A 22,145-nucleotide genomic window follows, 5' to 3' on the forward strand; every position below is an offset into this window, starting at 1 on the left:
ATCGCTTCTTTTTTGCTCATTAGAGACTTAGTAAGGCAGTTGAGTCCATAAGTCTTTTGGTCTTGCTTGCAGTGTAATGCACACAGTGTTGTAAGTGCTGTCTCCTCTTTCTGTGTTCTTTATAAGTTCCCTCATTCTATAAGAAAAAAGCCAAAACACATCCAGTCTTTGGAAGGAACCATGTTTGATTAAACAGATTAGCAAACGGAGGAGTTCCACTGGACAGCTTTGTTATCTGCCTTTGATCAAGTTACGCAATCTCTTCTGTTTTCACAGACGATTTCAAGATTGGCAATTGTGTTTTGTCACTCCGATAACAGTGTAACCCCCCACTTCTCTAATTTAGCCGTATTTTGTATTGGTGTTTCTATAGTGCTGCACTGTTGAGCTGAAATGCCCTTCTATAGCTCTGAACTGTTGTAAAGCTGGGCATATTCATGAATCATTTTGCAGAGTGGCTGCAGGAAATGCATAGACAGAACATTTGCAGTTGCAGAAATAAGCCAATTGTGTTAAGCAGTTGGAAAAATGTAGTGTTTTTTTTTTTTTAACTCTTTGCCTCTGGTCTGATTGGTCATTTTGAAGTGCACAGCTTTTAAAAATGTTCAGGAAAAAGCAGTATTTTACTGCCATCAAAGACTGGGTATGGTAACATGCCTACATGGCTTTGGAACAACTAACAGAATCCCCAGCAGGAATAAATTAATTTTAATACCACGCATGGGTCATAAGGAAAGTTATAGATAATGAAGAGAGTTAGAAAATTCCAACCATGTTTTAAGACAAAAAAGTGGAATAAGATGCTTGTGTTGTCCCAAGAAAAATTAGGGCAGAAGAGACTGGTCTTCTGAATGTCCTCATTCCATTTGATTCAGGATGACTAAGTGGAATTACAGAAAAGAGCAAATAAATGCCTTGTGTGGAGCTCGGAGATCTGGCAGTGTCACTGCAAAGCCATCTCATATCATGTTTAAAAGGTCAGAACAGTCCGGGTTTATTGTTATTATTAATATTTATTTTAAAATAAATTTTATTTTTAAGTTTTATTCTTGAGAGAGAGAAGGGAAACGTGACTCCAAATCTTCAATAAGGCCTTTCAACAAAGATGTCGTATGAACCCTTAGCAGAGGTAAAAATGTGGCAAAACATCTCCAGAAGAGTTGTTGGGTCCCTTCGGAGCAAGCAGGGTGGGTGCAGGTTCTTAGAAGTATGTGATGTGGGTAGTCCAGACAGAGGACTTGGAACTATTCAGGGTACTGCTAGGGGGAATTCATCCAGAGTCAGTCCTGAAGAGTAAAGGTGCCTGGGAAGGCTGGGTGCTCCTCAAGAAGGGAGTCGTAGGAGGAGGCTGCCCCCCCCTGCCACAGGCCAATATGGATGAACAGGGAGCTTTTCCTGAGGCTCCAGGAGAAAAAGAGGGTCTACCTCCTGTGGAAGAAGGGATGGGAAACTTGGAAGGAGAACACAAAGAAGTCATTAGGATGTGGAGGGAGAAAATCAGGATCAGGCCCAGCCAGCATGGATGTGTGAAAGACAGGTCCTGCTTGACCAACCTGATGTCTTTCTGTTACTGGGTGACCAGCCTGGTGGATGAGGGAAAAGATATTGATGTAGTCTACCTAGACTTCAGCAAAGCCTTTGACACTGTCTCCCACAGTATTCACCTGGGGAAGTTGACAGACCTGTCCTGAGAAGGTACACTCTTTGCTAGATAAAGAACTGGCTGGAGGGCTTAGAATGGATAATGGTTGTGAATGAAGTTAGATCCAGCTGGCAACTGGTCACGAGTGGTGTTGGGTTGGTATTGGGGCCTTCCCTGTTCAGTGTTTTTATTGATGACCTGGATAAGGGGATTAAATGCACTTTCAGTAAATTTATAGATGATGCCAAGTTGGCAGAAAGTGTTGATCTGCATGGGGATAAGATGGCAGAGGGATCTGGATAGGCTGGATCACTAGGCTGAGGCCAAAGGGATGAAGTTCAACAAGACCAAGTGCCAGGTCCTGTACTTCAGTCACAATTCCAGGCAAATCTACAGGTTTGGAGCAGAGTGACTGGCAAACAGTGTAGAAGAAATGGACCTGGGGGTGTTGGTCAGTGGTCAGCTGAACATGAGACAGCAGTGTGCTCAGGAAGCCAAGAAGGCCAATGGCATCCTGGCTTGTATCACAAATAACGCAGCCAGCAGGAGCAGGGAGGTGATCGTCTCCCTGTGCTCAGCTCTGGTGAGGCCAGACCTCTTGTACTGTGTTCAGTTTTGGGCTCCTCACTACCAGGAAGACACTGAGGCCCTGGAGTGTGTCCAGAGAAGGGAACCAAAGCTAGTGAGAGGACTGGAGCGCGAGTCTTATGAGGAGTAGTGAAGTGGGATTATTTAGTCTAGATGAGACCCAGGGGAGATATTATTGCCCTCTACAACTACCTGAAAGGAGATTGTAGTGAGGTGGGGTTGGCCTCTTCTCTCAAGTAACTAGTGATAGGACTAGAGGGAATGGCTTCTAGTTGCTCCAGGAGAAGTTCAGGTTGGATATTAGGAAAAACTTTTGATCCAAAAGAATGATCAGGCACTGGAATAGGCTGCCCAGGGAGGTGGTTGAGCTGCTATCCCTGCAAGTGGTCAAGGAACATGTAGATGTGGTATTAAGGAACATGGTTTTGTGGACAATATTTGTAGTAGGCGGACAGTTGGACTAGACAGTCATAGAGGCCTTTGCCAGCCTTAATCATTTTATGATTCTAAGAAGGAAAATCCAGCAAACTAAAGGACTAAAAACTCGTCATCCTTACCACTGTCCATTGCAATGTTATGGAACAAATCCTCACAGAAGCCATTCCTGAGTACATGAAGAAGATGACTGGGAACAGCCAGCATGGATCTACCAAGAGCATCGCATATCTGACTTGTCTAATTACATTTTGTGATGAGAAGTCTCCCTCAGTAAACAAAGCAAGAGTGATGTCTGATGAATACTTTGCCTTCAGCAAGGACTTTGCGACAACTTCTCTTGGTCTTTTTTAAGTCAGACTGGTGAGATACAGGCTCAGTCAGTGGGTGGAAGCTTGGCTGGCTTGCTGGGCTCCGTGTATTGATCAGAGTCCAGGTGGCAGAGACACCTCTCAGGGATCGATATGAAAGCCAGGACTGTTTAATGGCTTTATTAATGACCTGGGTGATGGGTTGAAGTGCAGTTTGAAATATACAGCTAAGGGGAAAAAAAAAAAAAGAAAAAAAAAGATTATTGTATTTCCTGCAATAGGAAATATACAGAGACAAGGATAATAGGCCTTTGTATAAAGAAGAGGCTTTTGTTTAGAAATTGATTTTGGAGTAAATAACAAAATTGAAGCTGCAGTAAACAAGGGCGATGCTCTTCTGAACTACTGATGATATAGACTATTTAAAATGGAAAAAAAAAAAAGGAAAGAATTTATTGTGGTTACAGTGATCAGGTCAAAATTGCAAAACCATGTTCAAAGCCTAGCCTTCTGACTTGAAGAGTTCACTGACTGTAAGACTAAAAGGAGAACGTGAAGAACTGAGCGACAGATTTCCTGAGTCCAGCCACAGGGACTTTTGCTCACATGAGAACTTTGTCAGTGACACTGTACAAAGTTACATGAAACCATTCAAAATATTCTGGTGGAGTATCTATTGGACAACACTGCTTCCAAATTCTGAGATTTTCTGCCTTCATCTGACCCACCTGCATTATCCACCTTCTACTTAGATACATTAGAATAGGGCACAGTTCAATTTTTTCATCCTTTCCTGGGTGACTGTTGCTAAGTAGACAGATTCAGGAAATAGTCTGTGTTCTCTCTTGGGGACCCTAAGTGTGGCTGTTAATCATTCCCTTGCAACGGGAAAATTATCCCCTCTACTACACCTCCAGGCTTGTCCTTAGGCCCATCAGCCACAGCTATTTAATACTGAAAACCAAACAACAAAGCTGTTGTGAATTGAGCTGTTTCATACTGGTTGGATTTGAAGGGAAGGATTTTCTCTTGGCAATTCCAATCGGAGATACTTTCCATTTGCTGTAAATAGTCAATTTAGACTCCCTCCCTTTCCCCATTTCATTTCAGAGCTGTGTCAGCTAGCTTAGACATGGACCCTTAACTAGCAGACTCCCAGCAGTTCCCAGCCTCAATGACTGACTTTAATGACTTTACACAGCAGGATTTTTGTAAAGTTAGAATCATAGAATTATAGAACCATTTGAGTTGGAAGGGACACTTAAAGGCCATCTGGTTCAACTCCCTTGCAATGAAAAGAGACACCAACAGCTCAATCAGGTGCTCAGAGAACCAACCAGCCTCACCTCGAATGTCTCTGGGGATGGAGCATCCACTGCTCTCTGACAACCTGTTCCAGTGTCTCACCACCCTTATTGTAAAAAACTTTCACCTTATATTCAATCTAAATCTCATCTCTTTTAGTTTGAAACTGTTTCCCCTTCTCCTATCACAGCAGACCCTGCTGAAGACTCTGTCCTCTGCTTTCTCATAGCCCCCATTTAGATGCTGAAAAACTACTATCATATATCTCCCCAGGGCCTTCTTTTCTCCAGACTTTCCAGCCTGAAAGTTGCTCTGAAGCTCAGCAACCATCATTGTAATTTCTGTTTTGTTGTGTCAATTTCCTGCTGCAGTTGTTTGGATGCATTTTATTTCTGGGTTCCTGGAAAGAGTGAAAAAGTGTCTAAGGATAGTCAAGCTGGCAATCTTTCTGCCACTGCAGAACATTCATCATACAACAGGAAAAACAAAAGTGAACTCATGAACTACTAATACTTATGTTGTCAGCAAATTGTGATTTAAGAATTTGTGAATTGACTCCTTGACATCTTTTAGGCGCATGCACAAGCATTTATGGAAGAGCAGGAATAGAAAAATGGTAATTGCTTCATTATATATGTACACAGATCACCTTTTTTGTTTGAAGTCTGAACGTGAGCAACTGTAGTGGTGAAAACTAAAGGTACATTCAGCTCAACACTTCATTTTTTTGTACTGTAACCTGGTAGAAGGATGTGCTCAAGCGTTTGGCAGGCAGCTTCAGAGAGCACCCTGCTGACATTGAGGTCTCTGGCTGGAGGTATGTATAACCTGTATGATAAAGAGCCCTCTTTAGATTTTTCCTTCATGAATTCACACAATCCTTGAAGAATCCCTGTTAAATTGGGTAATAAATATGGACGCCTCCTCTAATATTGATTGTCCATGTTGCTTTTCTCTCATTTTTTAAAGCTGTACTCAATTTTTACACAGTTCCATAACACAAAAATCTCATTCCAGACTGATGAGTTTGGGGCATAACATTCTGTATGTAAAGCTAGAACTGATTTTTCCCCTTCAAGTAATCACCTTAAGTTGTACCACCTTAGGTTTATCTATTTAAAATTCCATCTGCCATTTCCAGAGCCGTTATGACCTCTTTGCACTATCTTTGCAATAATTTCTCCACTACATATAGTCTCCCTTTTTACACATATGTTTTTAGATTTCTACAGGCAAAATACCACAGGCCCAATTTAGTCCCCTGTAGGACTGACTGGTGTCCTGCCACTGTGGAGAACACTGATGATTTAAGAGCTTTAGATGAGGGACTGTGTTGATTCACATCAACTCTTTTTGGTACATAGGTCCATAGATTAATGTACATCCTTTACATAAACTCTGTGCTCTTCTACTTCATTATCTCTTTGCTAATGATTTGATTCAAAGGAAATCTTTTGGCATAGGGCCATAAGGAAGCCTGCTGGCATAGGATCCTTCCCAAGTGTCCCCACCATGAAAACAGATGTTAATAAAAAAAAGGAAGATTTTTCTATTAAAGTATGAGGATCTCTTAATTAAAGATCTTAGGTCTGATTTGACATACTTATTTCACACCAAGACTGGTAAAACATTACCTTACATGTTTTAAATAAAGCTTGAACAAGTCCAACACTTGTAAAACCACAGTGCCTGGCCATTCCTGTTTTTCTCCACAGCCACCTAAAATTCTTTGTTTTAGTATTTAATTTTCCTGCAGAGCCATCACCCATTTTGCCTTGCTTTGTACTGGAAACATAGGAATGTAATCCAAGCAATTTTGATGGAGTTAATTCCAATTTATGTCCTGTGAAGACTGAGTAACTCGATGCATGTAAAATGGTGCACAGAATTTGAATGAAACCTTTGAATTTGACAGATTTTCTCCATCCTAAAAATTGGACTGCAGTCGAACTGAAAAACTGTGAATGTGTGTGGTTAAATAATGCTCAGTGGAAGTCACTGTGGTTTGCAGAACCACTGCTAGAGCTATTTCAGGGTCAGATAACATGGCACGTCTTTGTACAAATTGCAAATACCAATACTGAACAGAATACGATCAAATCAAGGAATGTCACTGCATGATATAAAATTTACAAATAGCTTTTTTCTATATTTCAAGCAGCCTCAGATGATCACACTGTAAATGTGAAAGCCAAATATTCTCTTTTCCAAATATCTTCTTTGCTTTTGGGGCTTGGAGTGTCAGATGGGTAAGGTGGATTTGTTCTATTTCAGGGATCAGTGCAAAGTGTTGTCAGAACAGGTAAATGTGGCAGTGAGTTTTCCAATTAATATGAGTAATAATCGTATCTTGGAGCCTGTGTCCAGTAGATTAGCATTACAGAGACAAATGAGTGGTAATGTGCCAGGGATTTACCAGGCGCATTTCACTCTATGGTGCCTCACAGGTTTATAACAAAAATAGTGTTTACCTCTGTTAGATAACTTCTGGAAAAAAAAAAAAAAAAGATGTCTTTCTATGCTCTCTTTTACACATTTTAAAGCTTGATGAATCATTAGGACTAATCTGGGTTTGAAGGAGACTTTTTATTACCAGCCTTGCTAGTCTGATATATGTTGCAGTTGTAAACAAGGGCATGTGTGCCATAAGATCAGGTTGGAGGAATACATTTCTTTTGGGATTACCATGGAAAAAATCACGTAGCAGTAAAGTCCAATTTGAGTTCTTGTTGTAATACTCTCTATGAGAAAGGAAATATTACCAATAGATGGCACTGTGATTCTATGACTCAGGTGTTATTTATGTTTGCAAAGTGTCGTAATGCTATTTGTATACGATGCTTATTAATTTTAATCTCACTGTGTGACATTTTGGGGAAATTTATATAATTGGTTTATTACTATTACGCTGTTTCTGAGACTCAACATTTTAAGCTATATGTATTTGTCCAAAAAATGCATCCTTTGTCATCAGGAGTGCTATTTTAGAAAAAAAAGAAAGAATGATTGCAATGGCTCATTGTGGGCTGCAGACTACTACAGGGATGGAATTAAATTTCACAACATGTTTTTTGTCTTTGCCAGTTCAGTGAGTGCTTTAACATGACCTTCACTTTCAGCAGATATTATACTATGTACATACATGGGGTGATTAAACCCAACTAAAATTCCAGGCTGGATGTGGCTCTAAGCAGCCTGGTGTAGTAGTTGGCAACCCTGCACATAGCAGGGAGGTTGAAACTTGATGATCATTGTGGTCCTTTTCAACCCATACTATGATTTTATGAAAATTGCTATTTCAGACAAACCTCCAGTTTATAAAACAACTGATGGAATTTGAATATTTTAATCTGCTTTATGAGCAGTGGGATCTGGCAAAACAATAAAGCTTTAGAACACCGTTTTACATTAGCATTTACAAAATACAGCAAACATTTTTCTCTATGTATTTACATAAGCAAAGATACAAGTATTCAAAATAGAATGCATCTCACCATTTGCCAATAATTACATAAGTACAGTGCATGATCAGCTGGATGGGATCGATACTTAGGATGCTTTACCCTGAAGTGTATAAAGTATGCACACCAGCTTAGGAGATACATGGTGAGCTTCATGTCTTTGGGCATTTCTCAGATGCAGTCTCAGCAGTAATAAAATGTAGAACTGCTCGAAAAATTGTCAGTTAAAGCATTTTTCAGATGCAGCAGTTCTGTTAGATGTGGATGTGACAGACTCACTCGTCATGCTTTTCCTGTACAGCAGGGGAAGGCCCTGACCTCTGATCTAGTCAGTGTGAATGTCTCTTTTCTTTTCTTTTCTTCTTCTTTTTTTTTTCCTGGAAATTTTCACAATTTCCATTCTGGTCTGATGCATAATGAAAACACTCACTTTTTTTTTTACAAGATGGAGTTGTTGCTCTGAAGCTGGTCATATCAAACAGTAGTGTTCGTCCCAAGCCTGTCAACAAATTCTGGTTGAAAATGGCTGAACTTTGAGATCTGGCAGCAGTATCATGACTTATCATTGCCATCTCCTGATTAACAGCCTCCTGCAGAACTGGCACGGTGGGTGCTACAAATTCAGACTTGACTCTGTCATCATCCCTAAGGCAAACCACAGAGAAAAAATCTATTAAAATTTTGGTGCGAAGTGGCAGAATCGGTCCTTCCAAAACTGTCAGATATCTTCATAAGGAGCTGGAGATTGTGGTTTTCATTTGCTGCACATTCCTTATTTGCTGCACCTCCTTAGAGAGGTTTCTTGGGCAGAAGCTGCTGCTCTCTCAATAAAGCCATCTATCCGAGTGCTAGCAGTGTTATAATCTCTGGCATCAGATATCCCCGCTTCTAACCAAAAATAAATGTTATGTTGCCTCCAGCTGTTAATTAAAGAAAAACTGTCAAGTCTCTTAGGCCCCAAACACAGGTTTTGTTTTAATAAGTGGGAAAGGATTTCATGTTCAGAGTTCTAATGAAACATCAAGCAAGTAATTGAAACCCTTTCTGTTTGCATTGAAACATTCCCTGTCAGTATTTGCAACCTGAGCAATTTCACATTGTGAAAGAGGAACAGAAGGTGAAAGGAAAGAGAGACGGCAGGCTGATTTACACTGCCATGTGGGTGAAATGCAGATGGTAAGCAGAGAGCATCGGCAGTGGATGTGTAATGTTCAGCAGCAGCTTATTAAAAGCAGCTGAGTAGGGGAGACTGTGCTGAGCAGCAACAGGAGATATGGAAGAACTGAGCTGTGGAAAAGTGCAGGGTGCCCGTATACATTTTATGGTACACAGGTCAGCTCTGCTCCCTGACACAGATGGTCAATAGGACAAGGGCTCTCTGTCCCTTACCCTCATTTCTCTTGAAAGGACTTGAAAGAAATGCAACAAAATTGTACAAAAGGTAGCATTTCCCTCCACTTTTACTAGCACCTGTGTTTCCTTTCCCCTCCTTCTCGGGGTATTTTGATCAGTATTCCTCATTTGAAGGCAATCTGGTTTAGTGCCAGATCCGGAGCTTCCTACTCACAGGACTTAGGTTTTATTGCTCCCCACCTTTCCCCTGGAGTTCTCAAGGGTGAATTCTCAAAACCATCTTCCATTTGCAGAGAGGAGATGTCTGGGCACCAGGAGGTTCTGAACACCGTGTTCTGTGGGGTACCCTGGAGTGATGCTGGCTGGATTGTGTAATAAGAGCTGGTGGTTGGCCTTGGCTCAAACCTGCTGATTTAGGGTCTGTATCAAACTCCTTAACAAATACTGTTAAGTGGGTTAACTTAACCCACTGTTCCCACCTGATTCGTAGCTGTCCTTGTGCTCAGCTATGTTTTGCAGATTCCCCATGAAATCCCTTCTCTGCCTGTGTGGAGCTGTGAGCTTGCACTCCTCTTGTTGTGCTATGAAGGAACTGGGAGGGTATAGAGAGGGAGAAACAGTGAGCTGATTTTTCCTTTTGCTAAAGCTCTTTTGCTTTGATTCTGGTGTCCAAATGTTTGCATCAATCATCTTGGTGAGCACAATATATGGTGTACCAGTTGATATGTCACGCGATCCAAAGGTCCCAGTTTTTGGGTAGTAACCATTAATGGCCACATGCCCATGAATGACATGCTGTGACCTATCCCATCCTATCCATATTCTATGGAGGAAACTGTCCCCAAACCCCATCAGATTTAGTTAACTTACTGGTAACAGGTAGAAAAATAATAAAAGTGGCTGCTTGGAAATCAGCCGAACAACCACTCAAGGTCTAAGCCTTCTTTTACCACAGAATTCAATATTTTAAATTGAAGTTCTTTCTTTTCTGAGCCAAACCCTGCCGGATGAATAAGATTCGTTTATCTTCCCTTCTTTACCCTGGTGGATATTTAATTCTTCTACAGAAACTGATGAGCTTCAAGAGAAGGACTTGTTAAATGATGAAGGCATTGGAGTTTGGCTTCTGGATAGGTAGTACTATTTTTACAGATTGGACAGGATCTGAAACTGGAATGCATCCTACTTATGACCGTAAAATTCATGTAATGAATCAAATGCTTGGACTGAAGTTTTGATGCAAAGTTTGTGCTTCTGCTCTCCAGCACAGTCCCACTAACTTTAATTAAAATGTCCACGATGCCTGAAAGTCGTCACACAGCATTATTCCAGAAAATGTATTTGATGTTCTTTTTGCGTTCTGCCCTTGGAGCTGTGTGGGTGAAATATGATGCTGTTGATAAGTCCTGGTATTTTAAAGTGGGCCCAATTTGCCCAAACGTATTTCATTAAGGCTGAGTCCTAGTAGTGCAAGCTACCTATCATTCCTGAGCAATCTACCATAACAGCAAAACAGCGAAACCAGGGAAAAAAAATTTGAACAAGTAAAAGATTTTGAATAATTCTGACTCTATGAGCACAAAAAAGAAATCCAGAAGGACACCTTCATAATGGCCTTTTTAACCAAAGAGAAATGGTGGGAGAGAATCTGCTGAAACCTTTCACTAAAGGATTTTCTCATGCAAAACTTTCACTGACATTATTTAAATCAAGCTCTGCTGGAATCAAGCAGAGGCATGGAATTATTCTTGAAATTACTTAGCAGTCCTGTGCTTGATTTTCCACTCTTCTCTCACTTCACTTCCCTGTCAACAGCAGTGGGAAGGAGCAGAGAATCAAGTCCAATAATGACTTTTGAAAAAATTACTTTCAAGTTTTATGTTAGAACAGATGAATTTTTTAGAATGGAAATAAAGTGCAAGATGTGAAATAGAAGATTACGAATGGTGATAGAAACAAGGGATCATTCAAGTATAATTTACTTCTGAAGACTGCAAATTTGAACTCAGAACAAGTGGCGGAAATGTCCATTAACATTTCAGAATGGTCACTTGGAAGAAAAAAATAGCCATAAAAACAGTTACCAAAATTTCTATATAATTCATCTATACAGGTTTTAATAGATTTTTCTTTAATGCTTTAAAACATATTTTAAATATATATTAGTAAGTTAACCATCATTTTATTTAAAGTTTCATAAAGTGCTCGTTCAGTTAATGATAAGAAAATCCCACTGCAGGAAGATGAACTAGCTGGAGCCTACCCTGCAAGGAAATCAAAGGACAGCTTAGCTTTCATTTGCAAAGAGAGGAGAAATGCGTAGGTTTCTTTGCAGCCCATAATTATAATACCAGAAATTGCATTTTTTTTTTCTTTAAGAAATATATCCCTTATATTATTAAAAAAATAATTTTAATAAAGCCTGTGCTTAAAACAGCCAAAGTACTGTATGAAAAAAAATTGCACATTTAATACCATTCCACCCTGCTTTTCATCAACAGGATAACATGAGGCGTATGTGATGTTACTGGAGGGTCTCTCAGACATGGCTGATTTTCTTGCACTCTCAGAGCATCTCACCACGAGATGAAATTCTCAGTGTATGCTTGGGGTTGTCATGGCAGCTGCCAACAGCTGGTAGAGTCACACGCCGCTGACCTTTTCATTCCCTGGACTGATGCTTCCCTTTGAGGTACCATCCATATGGCGTATTCCGATCTTGACCATCGAATAATCCTTGGTCATCAATTTTGCCTCTTTTTTCAAACTCTTCATTTGAGCCAGGTGGAGCTGGCTAGAATTATACGCAAGCGCTGGGATAGTATTCACTAAAATCAGCTGGAAAGGTTTCTTCTCCTCCTTGTAGCGACACTGAATGTAACGAGAGAAAGCTGAGCGGTAGGTCTTATTGAACAACGTATACACGAGTGGGTTGACGGCTGAAGAAAGGTACCCAATCCAAACAAATATGTTAAGTAGCCCATCAATGACTTCTTCACTGCACGACTCCTTACAGATTACAGCCATCACATTGGTGATGAAAAACGGGCACCACATCACAACAAACAGAAAAAAGACAATGCCAAGGACCTTGGAAGCCTTCTGCTCATTGCTGATGGATTGCATGGTTCTCCTCCCAGAGGTCCCCATGTCCCTGTTCAAAGAGCGCTGGAAGAGTTTCTCTGAAGAAAGGGAGCTCTGAGGGAGGAAACTAAAAGAAGCAAACTTGGTCTTTGGGCCAACGTCATTCACGCACAGCATGGCTTCTTTCTGCAGTGACTTGATAGTTAAAAAATAAGTGACCACCATGATGGTTAGAGGGATGAAGAATGCCGCAAAGGAGCCTATTAGCACAAAATTCTCATCTGCAAGAAGGCAGTGGCCTTTCTTAAACACTTTGGAGTCATCTTGTAGTCCAAAGACAGGGATAGGCATGGAGATACCTGAAGGTGGGTTAGAGAAAGGGAAGGTTAAACACAGAAACAAAAAAATACCATTTTCCAATCTTTAAGAAAAATTAAACAAAACAACCTTAACTGTGCACAGATTATTTCTTAGAGTAATAGTGATAATGTTAAAGAAATAGTAGTTACAGAGCGTAAATGATTGCTAGCAGGTAGAACCATGATTGGCAGACATCCCAAGGCAAACTCATTTTAAACAGGGGCAGGGAAAATTTTGTATTTTAAGTTTTGGTAGCAGCACGATACAACTCCCATCCTTGGGCCACTTTTAATGGGGCCATGCTAAGAAAGGATGCAGTGTGAAATGTTGATCTTGTGGATTCTGAATCTGGTGGTTTGTGCATTCGAGGACCCCAGCAAAGAGGAGCAGGTGAAAAGCAGTAATGGCATTACACAGGATACTGCAGTTACTCTAATCTCCATTCCCTCTCCTGTACACCTAAGCTCATTCACTAGTAGGATACATCTCTTCCACCAGACTGTCACGTAACACCTGGTGGCAATAAAAGCATAAATTCTTATTCTTTGGTCTTGTCCCCTTGCAAAAATCTCCACGCTTGACCTTTGGTCCTACTGCCTTGGCAAAGGCTTCTCTCAGCTGTGATCAAGGTGGTATCCTGTCTTTCTTTTCCAGAGTCAGAGTTAAGAGTTGTCTTATCTCGGACTGTTTTATTGTTATTATTATTATTATTATTGAATGAGGATTAGAAGTGTCCTTAGTACTATGAAATGCTGATTTTAGGAGGAAAGATATATATATATTTTTAGCAGGTCTGAATGTAATCATCTGCTGGGTTATTTTCTTCCCTCCCTGTAATCTCCATACAGTTGACAGTCTAAATGCTAAAAAAACTTTCCATGGCAACAGCCAGAGGAAAGATGGGGACAAATTAAGCACTGAGAGACATGGATATGAGACAGCCTGAGAAGCAGTGCACCCTGCAGAGTGTCAGGATCCCTCTTGGGTACTGCCAGCCATCTACCGCAGGCTGCCCTCTGAAAACACAGCCCCAGGGGCATCGACAGCAGCATGAACCTCATCTTTCCCTGGAGTTTTTGCTGTGTTCTTGCTCTGTAAGGAACAGCAAAGCCAGGTGATGAAGTCCTTTCTCCTCACTCAAGTCCACTCAAACATTTCCTTGGGGACTTCTGCATATGCTGCTAGTGCCCATCTGAAATTGAACAGCTGCTGTTTGTTGTGCATCTGTTTTGTGGTTGTGTTTTTCTTTCCTCCCCTCCCCCCAGATGGATGCTGTCTCTTCAAGAGAGGCAATATTCAGCCAGCAAAAGGATGATGTGACATGAAGACAGCAAAAGTGAAGTTGTGATCGTACAGCCCTGCTTGGACAAAAGCAGCTGGGAGTCCAAATCCTGTGGAAAGTCAGTGTCATTCAGGAGCCCCTCTGCATCTTCATGAGAAACCCTGGGTGTTTGGCTTTTAGGGAAAAAATGAATTAAATATTTTGTGATCTGACTGACATGACAGCATGATACTGTGCCCTCCCTTGTCCCTTATGTGTCCAAGAATGTCCTTTCTGTTTCCCAGATGAGTCCTGACATTCATCTTCACACCACCAGCTCTTAAATGGCACCTGCCTTCTACGTCCCTTCCTCTTCTTCTTCCAACCCCAGTGCACAAACTGAGAGTCCTGTGAAAGCATGAGCTGTCTCTTCATTTCATGCATTAACAGTGCCAACAGATCTCCAATCCTGCAGGAAGGCTCTGCAGTTCAGGCACAACACAAAACAATAATTATAGTAATAATATTAAGCTATTGTTCTGTTCAAATGTTCCATTCTTCTGGGGCTTCTGTAAGGCTCACTCTTTTTCTAAGCAGTGTAGCTTATTTTATCTGCACAGTTTTGCACTGAGTCATGGCAGTGCCTTTGGCCATTTTACAGGAGTACCCTCCTTATCTGCCCAGGGCAGAAACCAACGAAGAGCCTGCGGTATTGCTTTTTCTATTTCTGTTTCAAGGCTGCACAAGCCTACATGCTTGAACTTGAGCTTTGAGAAGGCAACATGTGAGATGCAAACTTGCACTCCCAGGGCGAGGAAAGCTTCAGCAGCTCTGGGAAGCATCTTGCTTAGAAAAGCTGAAGTCTCAAAATCACAGAAACACAGAATTGTAGCAGTTAGAAGGAACCTCTGGAGATCATCAAGTCCAACACCCCTGCTAAAGCGGGTTCCCTACATTAGTTGCCCTTTGGCTGATGGCACCAAGGGAGAGGTCACCTGCAGGTGCCACGCTGCCCAAATAGTTGAAGGTGATGAACACCCCTCAGGAACTGAGGCAAGCTGCAAATCCCCCATTTATTTTATGGGAGGAGATGAAGGGATACTGAAAGCACCATGTTCCTAGCAGTACATCTCAGCTGTGTGGAAATATAATGCTACTCAGAGCAATACCACAGGTTTTCCTTCCATTTCTGCCCAACACAGATAACAGCAGGGCTGGTTTTTTTGTTTTTTTTTTACAGTTCATTCAAGGACCTAGTGTGAGCTGCAGAGATAAAATAAGCAATGATATTGGCAGAGTAAAAAGATGCCTTTCATTACTACGAACCGTATGGTTCAGCTGAATCAAGACTCATGGGAGAAGAGTCAGCAGCACTAGAAAGAGGAATATTTTAGTGTAATTGAAAGTTTTTTCAAGGAAAAGGCCAAAGTCAGTTACAACTCCTCACCCAAAACACTAGGGCAGCAATTCTCCATCTGCTTTGTTTTGCTGTGAGCATGTTCTGAAGAGCTAGAATCTCACATCCAGATTTCTGTCTTAAAAATGCGACTGATTGGAAATGAGCTTCAGCTTGTAGCTGGAGTTTTCATGTCTCCTTGTGATTCCTTCAGGTGCAAAAGAGATGTTCACAGCAGAGCTGTAGCAGTTGCTGATAGCCCTACAGCCCTACAGCCACAGGTAGTTGGCCACTGTGAAATCTGAAAATACCAGAGACACCACAACTTGGTAGCAGGGAGCACTGACAGTTGTAAGCTGTTTTTTGTGTACTTACTAGTCCAGATGAGGGATCCTACAAGTGATATTGTGACATTCTTGTGTGGAATACATTAATTTCCAGCCCGACTTTTTTCATGTCTTTGGGGACTAAGCTTCTTCTTTCCTAAATGAAATAGAGTTTGTGCCTTTTTGATGAGTGGCATGAAAATGGCAAATATGCCCCAGTGAGGACAAAAAAATTCAATGGCAATTGTTCTTAAAGTGTAAATAAAAAGAAACTTCCATGTGCATTCCAAGTTCACCAATCTGAGGGGGTTTTTAAGAGGTATCATATGTGACCATGAATGTCAGCCACATACTACTGAGGTCTGGACAAGATTGAACTCATAGTGCAGACAGAGATAATAAAAGCTCCCAGCCTATGCTTTATTCACGCATTCATTGATAAGTGAAAAATTTATGCTGATTCACCAGTTAACTTCATAATAAAAGGCACAAGGAAGCTCTTGGTACAGAATGGGAGCATCCATTCAAGCTCTGGAGGTACGTTAGCTACTGCATTTCCAGTTAATACTCCCACTTAAATCAGAACATTTTCCTTTGTGGACAAACCCTAAATATTATGTACCTCCAGTATAAGATGATTTATTTATACAACTTGATTTATACAGAGGTGGCTGTTTCAAACTCGATAGACTTTAATAAACCACAAGACAGAACAAAAACAGTGAAGAAGGGTAATAAATCCTGTATTAAAACTCCACCATTTGGGCACAACTTCAGAATGACAAAAGGCTCTTAAGAACACCAAAGGTTGAGAAGTAAAGCAATAGCATCCTTCCTGTTGTTCTCTCCAAAAGCCTGGTAAAACTGACAAAAGTTGATTTAGTGGTACACACTGCTGGCTTGCAAATCTTCAGAGGTGCACAGCAGCCATAAAACCTCTTTAAGTGGACAGCTAAACTAGGTTTGACACTGCCTTGAGCTGCTGAGATTATAAATGAATCAAAGCCAGAATATACAACATGCCCAGAAAACTGACAAACCTGGGCTACCTAGGGTGAAGAGAAGGAGGGGTAGTGAACATACAGTGTCAAGGTTCCATTCATAAAGTCTCCTTCAAGCAGAAACTGTAAGTCATGCTGCGTGTCTCATTTTGATTGATTTGAATATAAATGAGCATTATTACGCACCCTAACAACTGTCCAAGGAGTAGGAAATACCTTTAGAAATGTCACTACAGGACCTCAACAAAAGTCAGTACCTTTGTTCACCCCTGCATGAAAAAGATACGAAACCTTCCCAGCTCAAACTTTAGCAGTTGCATTGATTCAGATGTATCAAGGGCCAAATCCTGCAGCACTGCTTTGGGGCAATGTGGTCATCACATTACTTTTAATATTTGGGACCAGAACAGTCACACAAAATAAGATTTATTTCTTTGATTTACGCGTGGATGTATCTGCTTGCTCCAGGAACAGACCCCAGGGAATGACTTCATGGGGGGACTGTAGGGGAACCATGTCTTCCTCTGCACATCAAGGATGAAAATGTGTCTGGATCTTATATCAGCTACCTGTGCACTTCCATTTACACATTCACAGGAGAGCCACGCAGCCTGGCTTAATGTCTCTGCTTGACACGTGGCACCCAAGGAGGTAATTGTTTCCCTAGACCTGCAAACACTTAGCTGATTTCTGCATGCATCTGAAAGTGCTGTTTCCCAAATGACTCATCTGAAGTCATGACAAACCTTTCACTGTTGCAGTGTCATTGCTGCCCAAATTGTCCCAGACATATTGCTGATAGCATGGTTGTGCAGTTTGCTGGTGGGTGGCAATACAGAAGCAGAAATTTTCGCCAGGGAAAGAATATGTTGAAAAGCTGTGGGTATTTTGGGAATCGCCATGTGAGTCTCCATGTAACTCAGCATGAAAATTCTTCCTTTCTTAGTCAGGGTTCCCAGAATCTCCAGCAGGAACTTCTCCTTGGCAGATACACATGGTGGTGGGGATGGGGATGGGTGAGGAGCTTTCTCTCACAAACCCCCATACTGTAATCCTTTCAGATGGATTTCCATGAGAGGTAAGCAATTCACAGTGCTGGTGGGGCATCTCCTTTCTGCATCCCAGAGACATCAACCTCAAAGGGCTGGAATTAGAGCAGGTCCAGACATTTCCCTTATCTTTGTCCATAGGTCAAGCCTAGTTTTTTGTTAGAGGACACATGCAGAGGGCTTCCTGTAGCTTTCCATTGGAACACTGTCTTTGGTAACGTGTTCTCTTTAATACAACCAAAAGTAAAGCTATGCTACATTTAACTTCATCTAGTTGGGCAACAGCTAATACCTGGATTATTCTATATATTTTGAAATGGCTTTGCTGATGGGAGCTCAGAAAATCTTTTGGAAAGCATATTATTTAGCCTAGTAGGAGATATATTCAATTCTTTTCATGTGAAAAAAAATTATTGTAAATCATCATTCATAATAATATAATGCCATAACTGGTCTATTTCACTTTAGAAAAATAAAATCAGAAAAGTAGCGATGTCCTCCTGGTATATTTGTCGTTGGTATTTTTGATCTTGAAGCCTATTTCTTAAAGAAGTCTATTTCTTAAAGTGCAGAGTTCTGTCTGTCCAAGTTCATTTGCAGGAGTGTGATAATGATTTAAATAGAAACAGAATTAGTAGAGCAGTACAGAACAAGAATTGAAGGCCAGCTGCCTCTTTATCACCCCAGTGATTAGAAATCAAGGGCTCCAGGGTAGGCTGAGTTATGAGAGGAAACTGTTGATGGAGTTGCTTACTGCTTTGATATAATCCTGTTCCCTTACAAAATGTACGTGCTGTCCTATTTCCTAGATGCAGCAGGAATCAAACAGTGGGAAGCACTTTCCTTGCTTTCAATTCCAAGTGCTATTTCTGCCCTACACACCCCATACACACCCACTTGCTATCTGTGTGGCAGGACAACTGTGTGTCCTTCATGTCTGGTCATTCTCATTTCCTTGCTGTATTTTCTCATCCTTTTGAGCATATAAGGCAAAGATACACATTTTTGCATTATAATTTCCAGTTGAGCTTCTCCACTTTTGCCGGTCCTCTTTGCTCTTCATCTAGTGACATTATCTTTGCTTTGGGCAGAAGCTTCTGCCAGGGTGCTGACTGGCTCCCGGCAGCTATCTCAGATAAAGAGAAGTTGTTATCCTTCTGTGTAATATGATTATCCACTCACTAAGGGGACTAACAGAAGCCTACGCTCGTCAAATGACTAGAAAGAAATAAAGAATTATAAACGTCCTAAAGAAACCTATGTGAGAAAGGATTAAGGGATTGAGGATTTCAGATTCAGATTCCATTCATGCATGCAACAAGGAGCAATGAGGAACAAACCCCAGTTTGATTGACCAAGTTGAAATAGAGATCCTTACTGTTGCAACCAAACCGTGTTACCTTGGTGGGTATGCATGGATGGCCTTCCCTTTCTGTTCACTATGATGGCCAGAAAGGAGGCCTCCAAGGCAAAAGGAAATGATGGAGTAACCTGTGCTGCCTCATCATAAGCAAGGAGTCTCCCAGAGCTACTCCTGGTATCTAATTTCAGAATTACTTTTTTTTTTTTTTAGTTATTTCCTAGTCTTTCTTTGGTCCTTGCTTGCAAATCATACATTTAGAAAAGACCACTAAGATCTTCTAGTCCTAACTGCCAGCCCATCCCCACCATGCCCACTAATCACCTCCCTCAGTGCCACATACACACAGTCTTGAACACCTCCAGGGTCAGGGACTCCACCACCTCCCTGGGCAGCCTGTTCCAATGCCTCACCACTCATCCTGAGAAGAAATTTTTCCTAATATCCAACCTGAGCATCCTCTGGTTCAACTTAAGGCCATCACTTTTCACTTCTCTCGGGCCCATTTTAACTGAATCTCTGGTCCTTGTAGAGTAAAAGCCCTTCTCCATGGAGTTAGCACACTGGTGACTTGTAGCACTGGGCACCTACGTGTAAAGTTCTAGAGACAGCAAAGAGAATAATGTTCTCCTTGAGCAGTGGAAAGCTCAGAAGATTGAGATAATTTATCAATTTATATAAAAATTTCCTTTTTAGATGACAGATATACTTGAATTGCAGCTCCTTGTTTAGCATAACATTTATATCAGTTCAAGCACAGAATTTTCATAACTTAATAGGAAAGGCCAAATTGCCTGGTAAGTAAATTTTTGTACACAGCAAAAGAATGGAATAACATGTACCACATGCTGGATTCTTCCTCAGGTCTCCCATGGATTTGATGGATACTCCTTTCACCACGCTCAGCCAGATCTCACGGTTATTTTGAATATTTTAGTGATGTTAAGTCATGGAAAAGTTGTCAAAGGCTCCAAGACTAGACTAGAGAATGAGACAATGTTTAGATAAAAAGTAGATCTCATTGTTTTGTGCAGATGACTGTGCAAATGCAAGTATTTATAAATGCATCTGCAGAGAAGAAGGTGGACGCAAGAATGCATCTGAGTTTTGCTTTTGAAGCAGAAGGCTCCAGGGATATATAGGAGTTTAAAAACCAGCACTAGAAAGATCCTGAACATTGTATTCTTCTTTACTGATTCATAGGAACCTACTCAACCCGATCTCCAATAAGGGGTGTTCATGGCTCTGTGATCCTTCTGGGTCCCTTCCAACTTGGGATATTCTATGATTCTATGGTGGCACATAGCATTGATGTGTTCACCTCAACAAGAACCATCCCTTTGCTCACAGGATGACACCTTAGCTCATCCTTACAGGAACCCACTCCATGTCTACAAGAAATATTTATGATTCACGAGGTTCTGGCACCCTGTTACTACGTCACATCTCAGATGAAGTAACACTTACTTTTCCATGCTCAGTCCCATCTTCCCAGACATTGAGAACTCGTGGAAAGAACCCCAGCCCAGCTGAGGCTGGAAGGGCCCTCTGTGTCCCTCTGTAGCAGCCCCTGCACCAATGGGGACACCCAGATCAGTGTGCCCAGGGTCACATCCAGGTGACACTACAAGAGCCACAAGGAGAAAACCCCACAGCCTCTCTCGGCAGACTTTGGGCAGGGCCAGCCTAGATTTGCATATGGAAATGGGCTTTCTTTCTCATTAGCTCTCTCTAAACCTACTTTTTCCTTCTGCTCTATAACTGGGAAGTGCCTGAGGGAGGGGAGGACAGAGAGACCTGCCTATGACCTCAGGTGCATTTTCAAATCTCTTGGAGTGGAAAGCTGATGATTCTTTACCTCCCACTTATCTCAGAGGCATGTGGATACCATAATATATCACATTAAATGAAGTAGGGCTGAAAATAAGCATTAATTTCACATGGATACACACACATCTACAGATGAACACACACCTGCTGAACAAGCGTGCCGAATTTTCTAAGTGACTGAGCTACGAGCTGTGTTTTCATGATCCAAAGCTTTTTATTACTTGCATCAGACTTGTTTTGACAGCTCTGTGTGTAGGTAGTTACAAACACCGCAACCAGTGGGCAACCTGATCTAGTGCCTGAACTAGAGGGATGCAAGGGACCTCAAAGATCATCTAAATCCCCTCCACACCACTGGGAGTGGTGCCCCTATATTTTTGTATGGGTTTGGTGAGGTCTCTTGGAGTCTTCTTGCCCCATTGTCCTTTCCAGTAGCATTGCATTTCAGGTGAGGTAGGCAGGGCATGTGGTCCCATGTGTGAGTTCTCCTACATGAACTTTGGTTTGCTCTGCACATCTGTCTGTGCTTCAGCCCCTGCCTCCAACCAACGTGAACTTCCCAGGAGGGAAAGAGAGTGCTTTGCCACATTACACAAGGCCTAAGGGAAATCACACTGCAGCTCCAAAAATCTATGGGTTGGGAGAGTTTATCTTGTGGTTGTCCCATCCATGAAGGTGTTCAAGGCCAGGATGGATGGGGCCTTAGGCAATCTGATCTAGTGCCTGGTTTAGTGACTGGCAACCCTGCCTGCAGTAGGGTTGGAACTTTGTACTCCCTTCCAGGGTTGGAATCTTTGTACTCCCTTCCGTACCAAGCCATTCTATGATTGTATGATTGTATGATTACATGATTGTATGATTCTATGATTCTGTGATTCTATGATTCTATGATTCGACTCTTAACAATAACACATTTTTCAGACCTTCCACCTGTAATTTATCTGCAGTATTATTTGCAATAACAGTTTCTGGGTGAGATTGTGACTATCCCAGAAAAATGCAGCAGAGCAGGTCAAACCTGCTTTTCTCTTTTTGTGTGCATATCTAATGTTCTTTAAATCACATTGATGTTTTGAAGTTCCCTGTAGCAATGGCTTAATTTCACTTGGAAGAAGTTACAAATTTGTAGTTTTCACTGGCTTAGTGAACATTACTCTTTGAAAAACAAAAGGCTCCAAGTGGGATCAAATCAATCTGCTTGTGGTATTCCTCTTGTTTAGCAAATCACTTTTTTTTCTTCCATGTCAGGTGGCTTCCTGCCATGTTTGCTATTCAGCCCCCCAGGAGAACAGATTTGGGTATAATTGTACTTCAGGAATGAAAGACACACAATACATTTTTATCAAGACCTTCCCTGCTCACGTGTTATCAATCTGCTGTTCA

The 22,145-nt window shown here is 41.4% G+C and overlaps 1 protein-coding gene across 5 annotated transcripts in view; it reads right to left on the minus strand.

The window, feature by feature from the left end:
* Nucleotides 1–4,844: 4,844 nt before the first annotated feature.
* Nucleotides 4,845–22,145, minus strand: part of HTR2A (5-hydroxytryptamine receptor 2A) — a 32,141-nt gene continuing 14,840 nt past the window's right edge. For 3 of the 5 annotated variants that reach the window (XM_052664592.1, XM_052664591.1, XM_052664589.1), the window contains one exon: nt 4,850–12,538. In XM_052664592.1, coding sequence (XP_052520552.1) covers nt 11,739–12,538 — 800 coding nt within the window. In that variant the 3' untranslated portion in view covers nt 4,850–11,738. Of the gene's footprint in view, nt 12,539–22,145 lie in introns of all 5 variants that reach the window. The other 2 variants (XR_008201932.1, XR_008201931.1) reach the window with 2 other exon arrangements.

Source organism: Tympanuchus pallidicinctus, unplaced genomic scaffold, assembly GCF_026119805.1.
Source record: "Tympanuchus pallidicinctus isolate F22 unplaced genomic scaffold, pur_lepc_1.0 scaffold6, whole genome shotgun sequence".
NCBI lineage: Eukaryota > Metazoa > Chordata > Aves > Galliformes > Phasianidae > Tympanuchus > Tympanuchus pallidicinctus.